Consider the following 16,520-nt stretch of genomic DNA (forward strand, 5'->3'; position numbering starts at 1 on the left):
TCTTCTCCACTGGGAAAAGGACTGTAGTTTGTCAATATTTGGGACAGGAGCTGGAGGGAAACTTTTGCAGCCCCAGGCAGAGCATCTCCATCAAGCCCTTGCATCCCAGGAGTGCTGGGGCTGGGCACAGTCCAGGCACCCTTTGCACCTGCTTGCCCACAGAGAGTGCCAGGCAGGTGTTTTGGGAGCCTGAGCCTCATCTAGTGTACCAAAGCATTAATGGTTCTCCATATCTACAAAGATATTTCCATATTGGAAATCCTGCCCCTGTTGATGTTCAGTTGTCCCCTGGGATGCCAGCAGGCAACCCATGGTACTGGGGTTTGGTCTGGGCTGCACTGGAGCCCCTGGGATGGATCCATCTGCAGCCTTCAGCAGCTGAGGGGAGTTGCTGTCTGATGGGTTTTGGTTACTGTTTGTTCAAAAAGATGTTCCTCCACCCCAGTGTTTTACACGAGGCATGACGGGCTCCACAGCTGGACCTGCTGATAATCCCTGACCAAACCCCATCACTGCTGACTGACGGTTCTGTGGGGACACTGGCAGCAGGGAGTCTGATGGCACTTCTGGGCGCCATGGCCATGTTCAGGGGGTTTAACATCCACCTGCTGACCACCCTGCGAGCCACCAGCTCTGTTTGGTTTCAGACTGAGATACAGACACTTACGGAATGAGCAGCATTTCAGTGTTTTTCATACAGCACCCACCAAGCCAAGGTCAAAAACAGAGAATATTGTACAAGGTGCAGACGACAGCAGGGAGACAGATTTCAGCCACCAAGTCCTCTCCACTTGCCGCCCATGGCCCAGCCCTGCCAAGATGTGGCTGGCCCATGGATGCTGCTGTTTTGTGAGGGCATGGATGGGTGTCTGGACCACTGAGGGCAGAGTGAGCACTGGAAGGTGCCCAGCACGGTGAGGGAGTGACAGCACAGTCATTTTTGTAAAAGACACAAGGTGGTGGAAGCAGTGTTCAACCTCAGACTGGTGACATTCAGAGGAATGTGTCGTCCTCGTTGACTATTCGTACAAAGAGGATTGAGCCAAGAGTGGGTCACAGCCCTCACTGTGACCAGGAATGGGATCAGGGTCCCAGCCACAGATTTGGAGTGTTGGGCCGTACTGGGACTTAAAGGTTGGACTGAGACATGGACTAATTTTGAATTACAGTATTGGGATTTGGGGTGTGTGGATGGACGTGGGGGAAGCACTGCTCCGTGCAGCGTGCCAGAATGGGCCATGGAAAGACTGTGTGATGGAACCAACTATGCATCTCTGAGCTACTCCCAGGGAAGAGTGTGTCCACCTCCATTTTGTTCCTACCCACCTCTCCATGCCTCTGGCTCAGCTATCACTTCTAGGTGGCTCAAAGGAAAAAAACACACATGCCAAGAAAGTGCCCAAAATTTTCAAGTGGCATCCCACCGCTGCTGCCATTGAGTGGATATTCCCCAGGGACAATTTGACTCGTCCCTTCATGCGGCTCCTTCCACCTTTCAACACCCTCCTGGTTTGGCACATCTCCCACTCCGCTGCCTCCACTGGTGCAGCTGGTGCTGGGAAATCAGCCGATGCAGGGGATCAGCCAGCATTCACCAGAGTGACACCCCACTGATGGAGCTGGTGCTGGGAGATCAGCCAGCATTCACCAGAGTGAATGACACCCCACTGGTGGAGCTGGCACGGTCCACGGGTGGTTTTGGTTCAAGGTCAACGGCAATCGCGGAGCTTGTCCCGAGTACTGGAGCTGAGCAGGGCAGTGGTGGAGGACCCGGGGAGGATGGGGCAGGATGGGGGCAGCCACAGGGGACCCTTCCTCATCTCCTGGGTGGGGCGGTGCCCCGCTGCCTGTCCTGCTACTCAGGGGAGTAGTCCAGCTCGTCGTTGTCGATCAGAGCATCCGACGGCGGTTTGTGCCGGCCTTTGCTTTTCGGCCTGCTACTTGTCCGATGGCTTTCCTTGGCGCCCGCCATTTGCTGGTAGGAGAAGCTCTTGTCCTCAGAAGGACCCCAGGCAGGGTAGCTCTCGCCCTCGGGGGCGAAGGAGAAGCCATCATCCACGGAGAAGGGGTCGACGTCCACGTCGTAGCGCTGGTAGGTGCTCTGGTGCAGGGCCTCCTCCCGGGCACTAATCTCCAGAGTGCTGTTCCACATCCCGTAGCCAAAGTAGATGAGCAGACCTGGGGTGGGCAAGAGAGAGAGGGTTGGACCCAAACTACCCACTAGTCCCCCTAGCCCTGCCTGATGTCACCTTCCTGCATAAATGCTGTCACTGGCAGCAAATGTATCCAGAGAGCTGATTTCCAGTGGATCATGGGATTAACCTACCCCAGACATCTGCACAGAGAAATCCAGATTCCGCGTGCCATGGACTAGCCATGGGAGACTGATGTGAGGTTAAATCAGGACCACACATCTCTCCCAGAAAAACTAATGGGATGTCCCATCCTCAACAGCCATGGATGGGCTGGTGGAGCTCATCACACCTAATGCAATGGTTTAATTGACTCATTGCTGGCAGCTCGAGAGGTGCTAATTTTACTAAGAGGGCAAAGTGCTTAATTACAGCAGATTAAATTGATGCTTTGAAATAATTTTTTTTTCTGGGTAGAAGGACTTTCCCTGAATTTGCAGCTTCATGTATTGTCTTCATAGGCCAAAAAAGCACTGAGTATCTCTTCTCCAGCCCAAAAATTCAGATGGCAGCTCCTGCCCAATGGCTCAGCTTGGAGGAGCTATGAGAGCTTCTTTATTTGTCTTTGGTTTGTGGAGTAACTGGGTTAGAATGTAAAGCACTATGGATATGCTGGACTCCTGGTTATGTGTCAGAAAACCTAAATCTGAGAAAAAAAGGGTCCACAAGAGAGTCTGTGAGTCCTAAGATGCCCCTACCCCAAAGTTAAGAACTTGGGCTAAAAAGAGATACACTCTACAGATCTGACTTTTCCAGGGCTTCTGGGATTGGGCAGCTCTGAGTTTTGGAAAAGCAGTTTTGAAATACTGGTGTGGGCTGCTAAAAAGCTCAAGTGGGTGACATAGCAAGAAATTAGGCTGATTTCTATACAAAACCTGCCTGTGAGGCAATTTCCAGGACCTGCCTACTTTGCATCAAAAAAGACATCAAAATAGTCACCTTTGCATGGAGTCATTCTCTTTCATGAAACCGATGTTTTCTGGAGGTGTAATTTTCCATTTAGCTGTGGTTCACGGGCTGGATAAAATGAGATTTCTAAGAACTTCAGGACAGCAAGGGGCAGGTAAGAAGGACTGGGTATGTCCCAGGCATCAACCTATGCACTCTAATTAGGGAAGTTGTTATTATCAACACCCTTCCAAAAGAGGATCAGTGAAAAAAATGAAAATAAATGAACCTGAGACTCACCCACAAAACACCAGACGGCAAATCGGATCCAGGTGACTGTGGAGAGCTTCAGCATGAGATAGATATTCACCAGCATGGCAAAGGCAGGGACGAAGGGCAGACACGGGGCCATGTAGGGCAGCTTCTTGGGGTTCTCTGGCTGCTGCAAGATCACAAACACCAGCACAGCGATGAGCAGGACCATCAGCACGACCAGGAGGACAGCCCACCAGCTCTGCTCAGAGATGTAGTCTGACCCAAAAATGATGAAGGAGCAGAAGATGAACATGAGGACAAAGAGCAGGAGCACACAGGTGGTGACCGTGTGGCCAGTGGCCGCCGTCGGGCGATCCATTTTCCCCGGCAGCCCCAGGTGGATCCTCATGGTGTAGTACCGAGGGCCAATCAGCTTCTTCAGCTTGATGAGGTAGATGTTCTCAGACTCATCTGCCTCTATGCCCGAGGTCATGTCAACAGTGCCATAATTGGGGTGATTCACGTTGTAGGCGGATTTATCGGATTTCCCAATCAGCATCTCGTTATCTCCGAGCGACGGCAGATTTTTTGCCCCGCACGTGTTAGTTGGTGGGCCGGAGAACTCCTCTCCTTCACTTCCAGGGGAGCAAGCTTCCTTCTCACAGTCAGCCAGGATACCCTCCTTCTTCTTGGTGTGCTCCTCGGAGAGGAATTTGACAAAGCCGTCGATGTCGCTCTCGGGCTGGTACCGGAGCAGCAGGACGCAGACAGACACCAATGTGTAGGCCAGCAGGGTGCCAATGGACATCATTTCAATCAGATCCCTCAGGCTGACCAGCAAGGAGAGCAGAGCTGCCAGGAACCCGGACACGATGCAAGCTACGACAGGGGTTTCCGTGTAAGAACTGACGTGGGACAAAAACCTGGAGCACAGAAAGTTAAAGGTTTGCACAGAGGTTCCCTGTTACAAGAACCCTTCCCTGGTTGCAGGGGACAGTCTCAGGGGTCCCTTCAGCTCTTGTTGCTTTTTGGAACTATGATTCCAGATGGGGGCTGGCAACACTGCTGAAGTTGAATCTGGGGTTAGATCTGGGTCTAACCAGCTCTGCAATGAGCACTCAGAATATTTGCAAATAAGCGCCCAGATTTTATCCATATAAACTGCTCTCCTTTGCAAACACTCATCCTCATATAATCAGAATGTCTAGGTACCAGCACCAAGTGAGAAACTGTAGGGTACACTGCTCCTGATATTTCCCCCCCCCGGATATTGCTTTGGCTTGTGCCCCATTCTGCACCCACCGTGTGTGCATACCCATTGCTCCCTGTAGTAACAACACCATTGGGTGTTGGCACCCCCAAACCCACCAGCACAATTTCCCTTCAGATCCCAAAAATAAATTCCAGAATGAGCATGACTGACCTGAAGAGCAACCCATCACCAGCCATGGCATAAATGACTCTGGGCATTGGAAAGAGGGAGCCCAGCAAGCTGACAGTCAGTCCAGCCACAGACCCAATGGCAACGATGAATTTGGCTGCATAGAATCCGTGGACCACAAACATTTCCATCAGTGGGGACTCTGTGTCGATGGCATCGTAGGGCACCATCAGTGTGAGGATCATGCTCACCTGGGAAAGGCAGGAGGAGCAGGACAGGGATGTCAGCATGAGCACTGGGGGCTGCTGGGGATTCTCAAGGTGGAGGGGATGTAAAATGCTGGAGTTGGGTCTGTTTGCACTTTGCTCTAGGGTGGTAAATTCAGGAAACTCTGGGGTCTTAGTCTCTGCTACCCAAAGGCAAGAAGGGGATGCTTGAACCTTGCTTCTGGGGTGTTGCAGGAGTCAGGTGGGACTGGTGAGACTGGTGAGGCTGGTGGGATGGGCAGGGTTAGTAACACTCACTTTGGCTGCATTCCTGTGTGGGAAATAATACTGGGGCAGACCCCAAATCCAGATTGCATTGCTTGGAGCAACACTATGGCTCTATTTGAGTCAAAGAATTTGTTTTCATGAGAAGCCTACTCCCATGCAGGAGAGTTAGGAGGTGAATTTCTTTGAAATTATCAGAACTGTGGTTTTTTCTCCTTCATAACTAATTTTTGCTCTTTTGCAAGGAAAATCTCTGAGCTTTTATGGGGGTGCAGAGCAGTGCAATCTCACACAGCCATCCCTGCATATCATTCCCCTCACTTGGATCCTCTCCCATATCTCCAGCAGAGGCAGTGCTGCTTTTCCCAGAAACACGGAGAAAGGATGCTGCAATGCTGCTGCTCCTCCGTCTTTGCTTCTCTCCTGGGTGCAAAAATAGCTGTGGATGGGGATGAGAAAAAAAACTGTCTGCCACCAGGTCCCTGCAGCTGGCAGAGGGGTCTTGTCAGGTGACAGGAGCTTGGGGACAAATGAAGAGGAGCCTTGGCAGGCACTGTGCAGGTGCCCAGAAGGGACTCACATGTACAAATATATATATATATGTATACATACATATTTATGTGCATTCACACCTGTGTAGGGACTACTTACAGACACATAAGCTGTCAGGCATGTGACGAGCGAGGCTGTGATGGCATAGGGGATGGAGGTGTTGGGATTCTTTGCCTCTTCTCCCGTGGTAGCAATGATGTCAAAGCCAATGAAGGCATAGAAACAGGTCGCAGCCCCCTTGAGCACCTGTGGGGAGGATCAAATGTCTGGGTGCCAGGAGGGAGGCTGGCACCCAGCCAGGGAGAGGGAGCTGAGCAAAAATGGAGCAGCCCTGTTGTTGTGCCCTGTCTGAGCTAAAGGGTGAGTGGCCACAGGTCAGGGGGTGTATATGTAGCTCTGGGGACTGACCCTGGGAGCACCCCTAATCCACTGATTTGATCTGGGGAAGATTTCAACCTGTGCCCTGAGCCAGTGGAGGTATCTGCACTCACCCCACAAACCTGCACCTGTGCAGTGCCCAAACCTGCTAGGAGATCCTGCCAGTGACAGAGAAAACAGCCAACCAATTTCAGGTTTGCTTTCACAATCCTCCACCCCAAATCCATTTTTATGAGTAAGGATCTTGAACATGTTTACACGTTCTGCCTTAGCAAGATGTCTCATGTGGCAGCAAGATCCGCTTGCAGAGGAAGCAGGAGAGAGCAGCCGCTGTCAGATGTGAGCCGCTTCCCAAACAACCTCTGTTTTGCTTGGAAGCTGCAGACAGGTTAGGAGCACACATTAGAGAGCTTGGATGAGGAATTATTTGCACTGTTTGGTTATTTTTTTAAATGTGATTTTTAAAAATATACAATATTAGCGAGGACATTTATAGGAAAGGAACGCCAGAGCTGGGCAAAGACTGCCTGGCTGTGGGTGAGCTGATCTGGAGCTGTGAAACCCTTGCAGCTTGCTGGGTACCACCTGTCCATCACACCTCTGTCATCTCAGCTGTCAAGTGATAATGCACACAGAAAAACTCACTTCTTTCAGGGACTGTCTGTAATTATCCTTTTAAAGTATGCCCTATGCTCCTGGTGGTCTCACACTTGTGCTTGGTGGTATATTTACTTTTATGAACAACTTGTGAGACAATGTACCAGCTGAAAAGGATGAGACCACCCTACTGAGTTTTTTGTGGTTTGGATATGCATCTATCATTTAAAACTACTTCTTTTTTTTTTTTTTTTTTTTTTTTTTTTTTTTTTTTTTTTTTTTTTATGCCAAGAGATATTTGGTGCATTGTATTGGAGCAAATCAGATATTTTCTATTTTCTCTTTTTAATTCGTAGTGTATTTTATAACAATTCAAGCACAACCTGAAGGCAAATATGACCTCTGTTCTCAAGTGAGCCTCAGTGCTCTTCTCCTCACTATTGTTCCCTGGCAAAGGGGCATTGATTCACTGGAGGAAGGTGCAGGGAGTGTATGGTAGTTTGGGACCTTTTCAATAATCAAGATTCTTGGTTTACTTTACTTTCTTGCTTATTTTTCTGCACCAAACCCCAATGGAGTTGAGCAGTGTAAATCTGAGAAATTATCTTGGGTTTAGGCCAGCTGAGATATTTTCAGTCTCTGTTCATCCTTGGATAAAAACCAGTGCAAGCAAGCTAAAAAAGCCAAATATGTCCAAAATCTCAGTAAGCTTTGAGGGAACATCCATAAAATAAGTACTGGCAGGTGGCATTATGAAGTGCTCAAAACAAATGCTTGAGAACATTGTTGTTGAAATACAGCCAACAAAAGTACATCCCTGCTCCACAGAGGCTGAGCCAGCTCTCTGGAGTGCCCTATCTCAGATAGCCACAGCATTTTGCTCCATTGCCTGTCAATTAGTGGCATTTCCTTGGGGATACTTTCATGTGGAGTTTGGCTCTGCAGAAGAACATTTTGGAAATGTTTTGGGTTTATGCTAAGAGGAGTTAGGAGATAAATGCAAAGCATTGCTGTACTCTTTGGGTTTAGTGGAGAGAGAAGGTCTGGATCCAAGCCTGAACTCCAGGGATTTGGAGGTCCCTGGCCAAAGCACAGGTGGATTTAGCAGGGCTGGGTTCCAGAGCTTGGAGCAGAATTGGGGTGTGTACACCATGAGCAAAGCTGAGTGTGTGTCAGCACTCAGGTGCTGTGTGTCCCTCCGTGCTCCCAGGACTTACCCCTGGCCATCCAAATGGCAGGAATTGCCCTTCAGCCCAGTTGTCACTTTTGATGTAGAACAGACCAGCAATCATGATGAAGATCCAAACTGCCAAGTTAATGACATTGAGCACGTTGTTCAGTCCCACCGAGTTCTTCACCCCCATGGCCACAATGATGGTGACAATGACAGCAATGACCAGAGCAAGAAGGTCAGGGTATGACTCCTCTCCTTTCCCTAGGTGAGAGAAAAGAGATGTGTTACTCTCCATCCACAGAATATCCAGGAACTCTGTGGGGGAGTTTTAAACACTTTTCAGACTTTGACGTTCAGCAGAACTCTTTGGTCTCATTGCAAAAGTGGTCTCCAGAGGCCCATGCCTCCACTAGCTAAAGTTGTTTAATTAAGGTGATAAATCTTAATGTCTCATGACACTGTTTGGACTTTTGGGAGAGCAGCAAATCAATGACTGTGTCCCAATTTGCATAACATGTATCTGCCAAGTACTCATTAAAAATCGATCAGCTATGAAGTTTTCTTGACACAGGTTAGGGACAGCTGGCTGGTTTGCTTACTGGTAGGATTCATGGACTGTTGCTGGAACTGCTTGGTCATGCAGGACCACCACAGCCCCCAGTCCCCTCCAGTACAGCAGACACCAACTTGTGTTCTCTAACAAAATTCTCTGTGTGCCCCAACGGAACCAAGCAGGGTGTTTGCAGTGGGTGCAGTGTTTCTGTGCTGCCCTTACCCTCTGACATTTGACTATTTCTGTGCACCTATTCTAAATGCCAGCTCATCCCAAAGGGGCTCAAACTACCTTGCATCCCATCCCCTCCAACTCTGCCTGCACGTCAGGCTGCCGAGCCAAATCACCAGAGCCAGACAGACGGTAAATAATGAATGAAGCCTAATATCCCTGTCTGACTTCTGACGAGCCTCCAATTACTTTCCAGGCCCTAATTAACGGAGGTGTCTGTGCCCAGCAGGACTCACCCAGGCCGTTGAGGGTGCCCACACTGCTGATCATCCAGCGGCTGATGGTGTGGTTGGCCAGCGAGTCGAACATGCTGCTGAGGGCACTGGCGCCCGCGGCCGTCCCGATCAGGTACTCCAGGATGAGGTTCCAGCCGATGAAGAAGGCCACAAATTCCCCCACAGTCACGTAGCTGTAGGTGTAGGCAGAGCCCGTGGTCTTGGGAACACGCACGCCAAACTCGGCGTAGCAAACGCCTGCTCGGAAGAAAAAAATGGGAAGCAGCATAAGGAAAACGTGGTTGGGGAATGGAAGGAGTAAAACTGCCTTGGTGACGTGTCAGGACTGTAGTCAATGTCAGGAACACAGAGACATTGCATGGTGACCCTCCTTCCCCCATTTTTTGGCTTAAAACCCAGAAAATTTTCTACTAAAATCAAGTTGTGATGTGTTTGGTGTTTTTTTTGAGAAGAGACAGTTGAAACCAGCCAGACATTGACATGGGTTCCTGGACCAGTGCTGCAAGCCTCATCCCAGAGGAAGATGCCATGGGAAGGCTACACCTCTCCCTCCCCTAAACCTCCAATCTCCAAACACTCATCCTGCATTATTGCTCTGCAGATTCAGGCATGAGCACTGTCCAGATCATCCCTGCTCTTTTCATACCCAGGCAAGAGGAGTTTGAAGACATCTTACATGGAGAACATAATTTATTTTAACACTTAAAAAATATTGTATTTAACTCTTCTAAAGAATATTTGCAAAACTAACTGTGCAGAAGAAAAAAAGAAAAGCAAAAAGAAGTATTTAACTGTAAATGTTTGGGAGGAGAATTAATCAGACTTTAATGCTTTCTGAACTCCTTGTGTGCTTACTATGTCTGGATAATTTTTAATAAAAACCTGACCCTGACACGTTGATGTATTAAAACAACCATTAGCTTTTTTTTTTAAAGGAATGGATGTACTTAGTCTCAAATTCTCCAAATATTATTCAGAACAAGTGCTGGAAGGGTCCTGCGTGTTTAACACTGATTAAGCCCCTGCCCCAAAGACCCCAGTAAAATTCATATGAGTGAATTGGTTAAGGCTGTTACTACCATTGAGTAAACACATAGTAATTATTGAGCTCTCTATCGACTGATATTCTCCATTTAGAAGATAATAATTGCTTCAAATTTGCAATCAGTTTAGTATAGAGAGGGGAATGAATAATTTATAAAAGAGTTATGAGGTGGCTGCTCTTACTTTAAGTGCCATTTTTACACTATACAAACACAGAGTTATTGAATCTCTCAAGTTGAATTTGGTGGTGCTTCTTTTCTTGCTTTTGGAGGATTTTTATATTCCATTCACTGCTTGACTTGAATGTGGGTTGCTTTGCAATGGGACTCTTCAAAACTTGATTTCTGCAGAGCAGCCCAACAGGAGCCACAAGACGTTCCCATCATCCATCCAGGCCTACTGACAGTCATTATTCAAAGCTGATGAAAAATGCATGCACTCGGCAAAGGTACGGCGTTCACAGATAACTACAGGCCTGAATGATTTATGAAACTGATGCTCTGACAGAGACAAGTTCTAGTTTCCCTCTTTGATGGCCTTAAAAAAACATATAAAAAAATATATACACATATATATATATACTGTTTCTTGTAGGCAGCTCTCCTTTTAGCCAAAGACAAGATAATGATTGAAGAGGATGGTTGTTGATACACAACGATAATGCCAAAGCAAAGAAATGAATATGTATAAAATGTTGGAGTTTTTGATTATTCTACTAGGATCTCAAAACAGGAGAGCAGTTTTTCACTGTGGGTTGGGTACAGCAATAGGTTGAGAATATCAGCATTAGGTGTCAGCATGTATTACACACACATATATATACATATAATATAGGCTATGTCTACTGTATTTGCACTGTATTATTATTATTACTATTGTTGTTGTTATTATTATTGTTATTTTATTATTTTTACAATCTAACTGCACAATAAAACTGCATTACTCTGTTACTCCTTGGCAGCTCAAGCTATTCAGCACCTTGTCCCATGTATCCAGAGGGACACAACTGTCTCAGTGCTCCTGCATAGCCAGCCCAGCTCTGGGACTGCAGAGAGGCTGGGTACATCCTCCCTGTCACAGCTATTTAATTTGGAGACAGATTTATCTTCTTGCCCTCAATCAAGAATGTTTGCAATTTCTGAAGGAAACAAGTCAACAGAGTGTTTTTTTGAAAGAGTAAACATTCTACAGAGGACCATTCCTTTTCCTTAAATATCTGCTACACCTGTGCAATAGGTGTGACAGTCATTACACTGGTGTAATTATGCAGTTATTGACATTGTTCAGCAGGACATAAACACAGCTGAGTGGTCTTGGTCCTTCCAAGATCCCATCCACAGAACAGCCACTGGGCAGCACAACTGGCGGCATGAGGAGCTGGTGTTTTTGGTGTGCGGGCATGGTGGTGGCCGTGCTGTGGATGCTGACCCTGCCACTGATACTTGGCACAAGGCTACACAGGAACCATGAGACATCCCACAGGGCAATGATATGATGTCCATGATGTTTCAGCTGAAAAATAACTTCTGAGAGGGGCCTTTCAGCTGCTCTGGAGGTAACTCCAAATAATTCATGCTACCACACAAGAAATCCAGAGGGACTGTCTTCCATCAACCAAGAGCAGCCAACTTATAGAGGAAGGCATTATTATTTTCATCAAGCCACTGAGCCTGTCCATTGCATTTCATAATCACTATGATGTATAAAAGGCAGCTCCCTAAAGAAATCTCCCACAGAGCAAGGATTCCCATTTCTCCAGCTCCACCCAGGCAGCTGCAGCCCCTCATCCCAGCCCTCATCCTGCACCTGAGGCACATGCTCAGCTCCCTCATGTTCCATGGCACATCCTGGCTGTTTCTGATCCTGTTCCCATACCAGTATCAGGTAAGAGTGTGGCACTGTGCTCCAAACAAGGTTATTGCTTCAGGAAAGAAGATCACTAAAGGGACAAGGAATGGCTGGCGGAAAAGGCTGTGGAGAGGGTGATGGGGTTGGGTGAGATGCAAACTGCTGATTTTTTCTCAGGAAGCGTTTTGGATAAACAGGGGTGAAATTGGGGAATGCTGGTAGTTGCAGCTGATTGCAGGAGACTACAGTGCACTGGAGGCTTTGTGGAGGGAAGCTGGGCAAGCACTTTTACTTGAGAGATGAATGAAGGGCCTTCTAGTGAAAGAATAAAAGAGATTGATTCAATTTATCAGTTTAATCAATTATAGTGTGTTTGTAAGTACCCTGGTGGGGTATGTGTTGTTTAAAACTATGGAAGGTATAAGTGGTATCTGTTGAGTAGCTGAAATTGGAAAAATCCCTTTCTGAAACAAAGCTTAATAGTGCAAAGAGGCTTCCCAATGGCAGGGCTTCCCTATGGCTGTCTCCCAGGGAAGCCAGATGACCTTCTGGATGGTTTTAATTTGTTTTTTCTTTGTTTTTGTTTTTTGGTTTTTGTTTTGGTTTTTTTAATCCAAAATCCTTCTGGGCTCACTTTTGCAAGCAGTGGGGTTTTACTTAGTGATCTGTTATGGACAAAGCAAAAATTCCTAAAATCTGTTCATGCACACTTGCCCAAACTCAGTGCCTGGCACACCAGGCGTGACCACGACAGGAGAGCTGAAATCGCATCCCCGCGGAGTCCAACAGCCTGTCCAGCTCCTGAATTCTTACTTGGCTTTACTTTGCCAAAAAAGTGTTGCTGTTACAAACAACAGCAGCGTTAACGATGAAGTGAGGGAGCAGCCAAGGAGACTATCAAAACACTGCATCCCTCACAAAACACTTTCCCAGGGCTACAAAAGCAAGGGGAGATGAAAGCGGCACAGGCTCCTGTGGGCGAAGGCAGGAGGAGCTCCTGCTGAGGGGCAAAGCTCATGTCTGGGGTGAAAAAAACCCTTTTGGAGAACAGGGTGTTTTTGTTAGCAGAGACCCACCCAAAATCCATTTGCTCTGGGTTTGCATCACGGCCAACAAAACCTTTGCAGAGGAGAGAAAGCAGGCAGTGGGAAAGGAGAGGCACTGATGCTATCTACTGCCTTGGATAAAAAAACAGGCATTTTGGTTCGTTTGTTGTGTTGGGAACTCAAATAAGCATTTGATCCCATTGCAAACTCTTGGCTCTTGTTATGGGCTTTGGAGAGAGCCTGAGGCTCATCCCTGAGCTGTGCCAGAGTTGTGCCTCTGGGCTGCAGGGACATCAGGGGTTCAAACTCCCACTCACTTTGGTGAAATCTCCATGGAGCAATCTCCACTGCAAACTCCAGGGAAAGACCATGATGTGCTTCCACCTCTCATGACAAAAATCCAGAGTTCTGAAAAGTTGATCTGGGTCACTTTGCTGTGTTGGCTCTTCCTGTCTACTATCAAAGCCCTTTGCCATTTGCTCAGGTTTCATTATCCAACCCACAGACAAAAGCTGGATACCAGACTGACACAGCATGCAAAGTCCTCTGAGCAGAGAGAGCAGGAACATCACATCATCGTGTTAGCACTGATCTGGAAAGGACAAATGCCAGCAGTACTGGCTTCATGTAGGAACTGCCATCGAGCCATATGCTCAGCTGGGTTCCTACAGAGGAGACAGAATTCACCGTGTTTTCACTAAAATACATCATTTCTCTCTCCCTGCACATTTGTTTGTTTTTGGGTTTTTTTGTTTAGAAATTCAAAGACTGACCCTGCGTGAATGGGAGCCAATGAAATCAACTCCAGAACTAATTGAGGAATTTTTTAACTGTTAGCCATGTCAACAAAAGCAGCTGGCCCTGGTACTGCCCAAGCCACTGACATCCTTCCTGCTGGAACTGAGTTTCCCACAAGCTCTTGCTCCAGTGCTGTGGCTTGGCCGTGCTCTCAGCCTGGGACACACTCTGCAAAACTCTCAAATGTCTCAAAAATATTGCCCAGAGGCTCAATCCCTGTAGAAGCCATTGGCAGTTCATGAGGATAATCACGCTTGGGCAGCTGGCTCCCAGTACAAAGTTTGGTCTGATATTTGGGCAATGAGGGACAGTGCACCCCATGAGCTGTGTGAGACCTGTGGGAAATGGTTTTTAGTTGGTGGGGAAGGTGCTGCCTCCTTGTAGCTCATGGTGCTGAGTAGGTGTCCACCCACCAAGGGAGAGGATGCAGGACACAGCACTGTCGGGAAAGATGGGACAGGAAGGACTTGTGGATATGATTGCCTGGTAAGAAATACTGGAGATGTAAAACCTGTGAGTGAAATAGAAATGAAGGCCAGCTTTGAGATGTGATCATGACAGGCAGGAAGATGGTGATTAGCTGGAGATGGGTTGAAGGACAGAAAACAAAAGGACCCAAGAATGTAGCCCCTCTCCACCCTGCCAAGGTATCAAGGAAAAGGTAGATAAGAAAAGTAGTCTTTAGAGTTTAGAATATAGGATGATATGGTGATATAGCAGTTCTCATAGGCTGCATGCAAAGTCTGTAGGTTTTGTATCTTGCATCGGTTGGTCACTGTAAATTAGAATATTCAATCCAAAAGAAGATATAATGTATTGTAATAAGTTGCTCGCTCTCTTACTGCTCCCTCTCTCTTACCTCTCTCTTGCTCTTGCTTCTCTCTTACCTCTCTCTTACCTCTCTCTTACCCCGCTTACCCCTCTTAGCTTTTTTACCTCCCTTACCTCATACCCTCTCTCTTTCCCTCTCTCTTTGGGGCTTCCCTTCAGCGAGGCTGGTGGCTGAAGGCAGACCCTTTTTACCCACAACCTTTGTAATAAAACCACATGTTTCTAGAACATCTCAAGTCTGCAGAATTCCTTCTTCCTGCCATCCACAGATGCTCCTACACGGCACAAGACTCAAAACTCACCTGACAGGATGGATGCGACGGCAGCGATGATGAAGGACACGATGACCCCGGGCCCCGCCATCTCCTTGGCCACCAGGCCGGACACCACGTACATTCCAGTGCCCACACAGCTCCCAACTCCCAGGGAGATGAGGTCCAGGGTGGTGAGGACCTTGGCCAGGCGGGCGCCCTGTGTGGCCGCAGCCCCGCTGCCCTCCAGCATGGACTCCACGGGCTTGGTGCGCAGGACACGGGTGCGCAGGGCATGGCCCGCCGCCCCCCAGGGCACCCGCCGTGGGTCCAGCCGGGACAGGAACCCGCTCATGGTGCTGGGCTGGGCAAAGCTGGGTCACAGACTGTGTCAGCAGCACCCCTCAGGGCTGAGGCTGTGTCTCCATCCTGCACTGGCAGCCCTGCAAGAGAGGGGAACGGAGTTTTTGACTGAAACAGCAAAGAAAGAAGGAAGAGTCAAAAGATGCCCCCACTAAAGCTGGTTTTTGTTGGGCTCTGGTGCTGGCAGAGCTTTGCTTTGACCAATGCTGCTGCTGAATCTCCTTTCTCCACCCTCAGTTGTTTTGTACAATAGTGATGCACTGCCCTCCTTTGTGTTCCCATGGGCTTAGCCTCAGTCATTATTACAGTGCTACAAACAGCAGGAACATGATTTCCTCCCAATCCTCATTGCGTGACTTAATTGCTACCAAAAGTGATGATGGCTACATGTAACTGTGAGGGGCTGGTGGTCACCGAGGCACACTGGGCATGACTCCCAGCCTGGCAGCATTGCAGTTCCAGCAGCAGGGATGCTCCTGGTGGCACCATGTGCAGGGACATTCTGTGGGACAGCTCCCCTGGGGACAGGCTGAGAAAGTGGGGGCTGCTCAGACTGGAGACAAGAAGGCTCCAGGGAGATCAGAGTCCCTTCCAGTACCTAAAGGGAGCTCCAAGAGAGCTGGAGAAGAATTTGGGCAAGGACATGGAATGGCAGGAGCAGAGAGAATGGCTTCAAAATGAAAGATGGAATATTTGGATTAGATATGAGGAAGAAATTCCTCCCTGTGAGGGTGGTGAGCCAGAGAAGCTGTGGCTGCCCTATCCGTGGAAGTGTTCAAGGCCAGGTTGGATGGGGCTTGGAGCAGCCTGGGATAGTGGATGCATCCCTGCACATGGCAAGGGGGCAGGAATGAGGATATTGAACGGCCCTTTCAACTCCAACCGTTCTCTGGTTCTGTGACCACTCTGCTCTACCTGTAGTGCAAAAAGGGGGGTCTGGGACTGCAGCTTTGCTCCTTCTTCCAGCATGTTGAACCCACTGCCTGCCTGTGCCAGGCTGGAGCTGACTCTGGGGCTGGATCACCACAAACTGGTCCTTACAAGGACAGGTGATTTATTTTATTTTGGTGCCAAAGAAGTTCACTCTTATAGCTCCCTGGCTGTGCTGGTTGTTTGGGGGTTTTGAGTGGTACTGTCATCCTGGTGAAACCTGAGGGGGAAAGCTTTAACAGGTGGTGCTAATTCAGGTTCCCACAAATCATAAGGGTTAGAAAGGCTCCTTGATGTGGTTTCTTCACTTCATTCTGGTAGTTATTTAAATACTGTGTAAGGAATACTTTTTGAATTTGAAAGTTGTGGGTTTTGCTAGTGTAACTGCAACATATTTTGGGGTCTATCTTGTAGTTAAGGCAAACTGGGAGAGAAGCTCAGCAGGAGCAGTGTGGGCTCCACTGGCCACTGGAGAGTGAGT

General features: G+C 48.1%; 1 protein-coding gene across 1 annotated transcript; it reads right to left on the bottom strand.

Moving 5' to 3' along the window:
- Positions 1-1,855: 1,855 nt before the first annotated feature.
- On the bottom strand, positions 1,856-15,101 carry SLC7A14 (solute carrier family 7 member 14; the record flags this gene model as incomplete). The annotated part of the gene is made up of 7 exons (XM_083868853.1): positions 1,856-2,178; positions 3,381-4,258; positions 4,759-4,967; positions 5,859-6,005; positions 7,952-8,169; positions 8,929-9,165; positions 14,798-15,101. The coding sequence occupies 7 exons, from the start codon at positions 15,099-15,101 to the stop codon at positions 1,856-1,858; spliced, it is 2,316 nt and encodes a 771-aa protein (XP_083724979.1).
- Positions 15,102-16,520: the final 1,419 nt, after the last annotated feature.

Source organism: Zosterops lateralis (genome assembly GCF_965231275.1).
Source record: "Zosterops lateralis genome assembly, chromosome: 10".
NCBI classification, from domain to species: Eukaryota; Metazoa; Chordata; class Aves; order Passeriformes; family Zosteropidae; genus Zosterops; species Zosterops lateralis.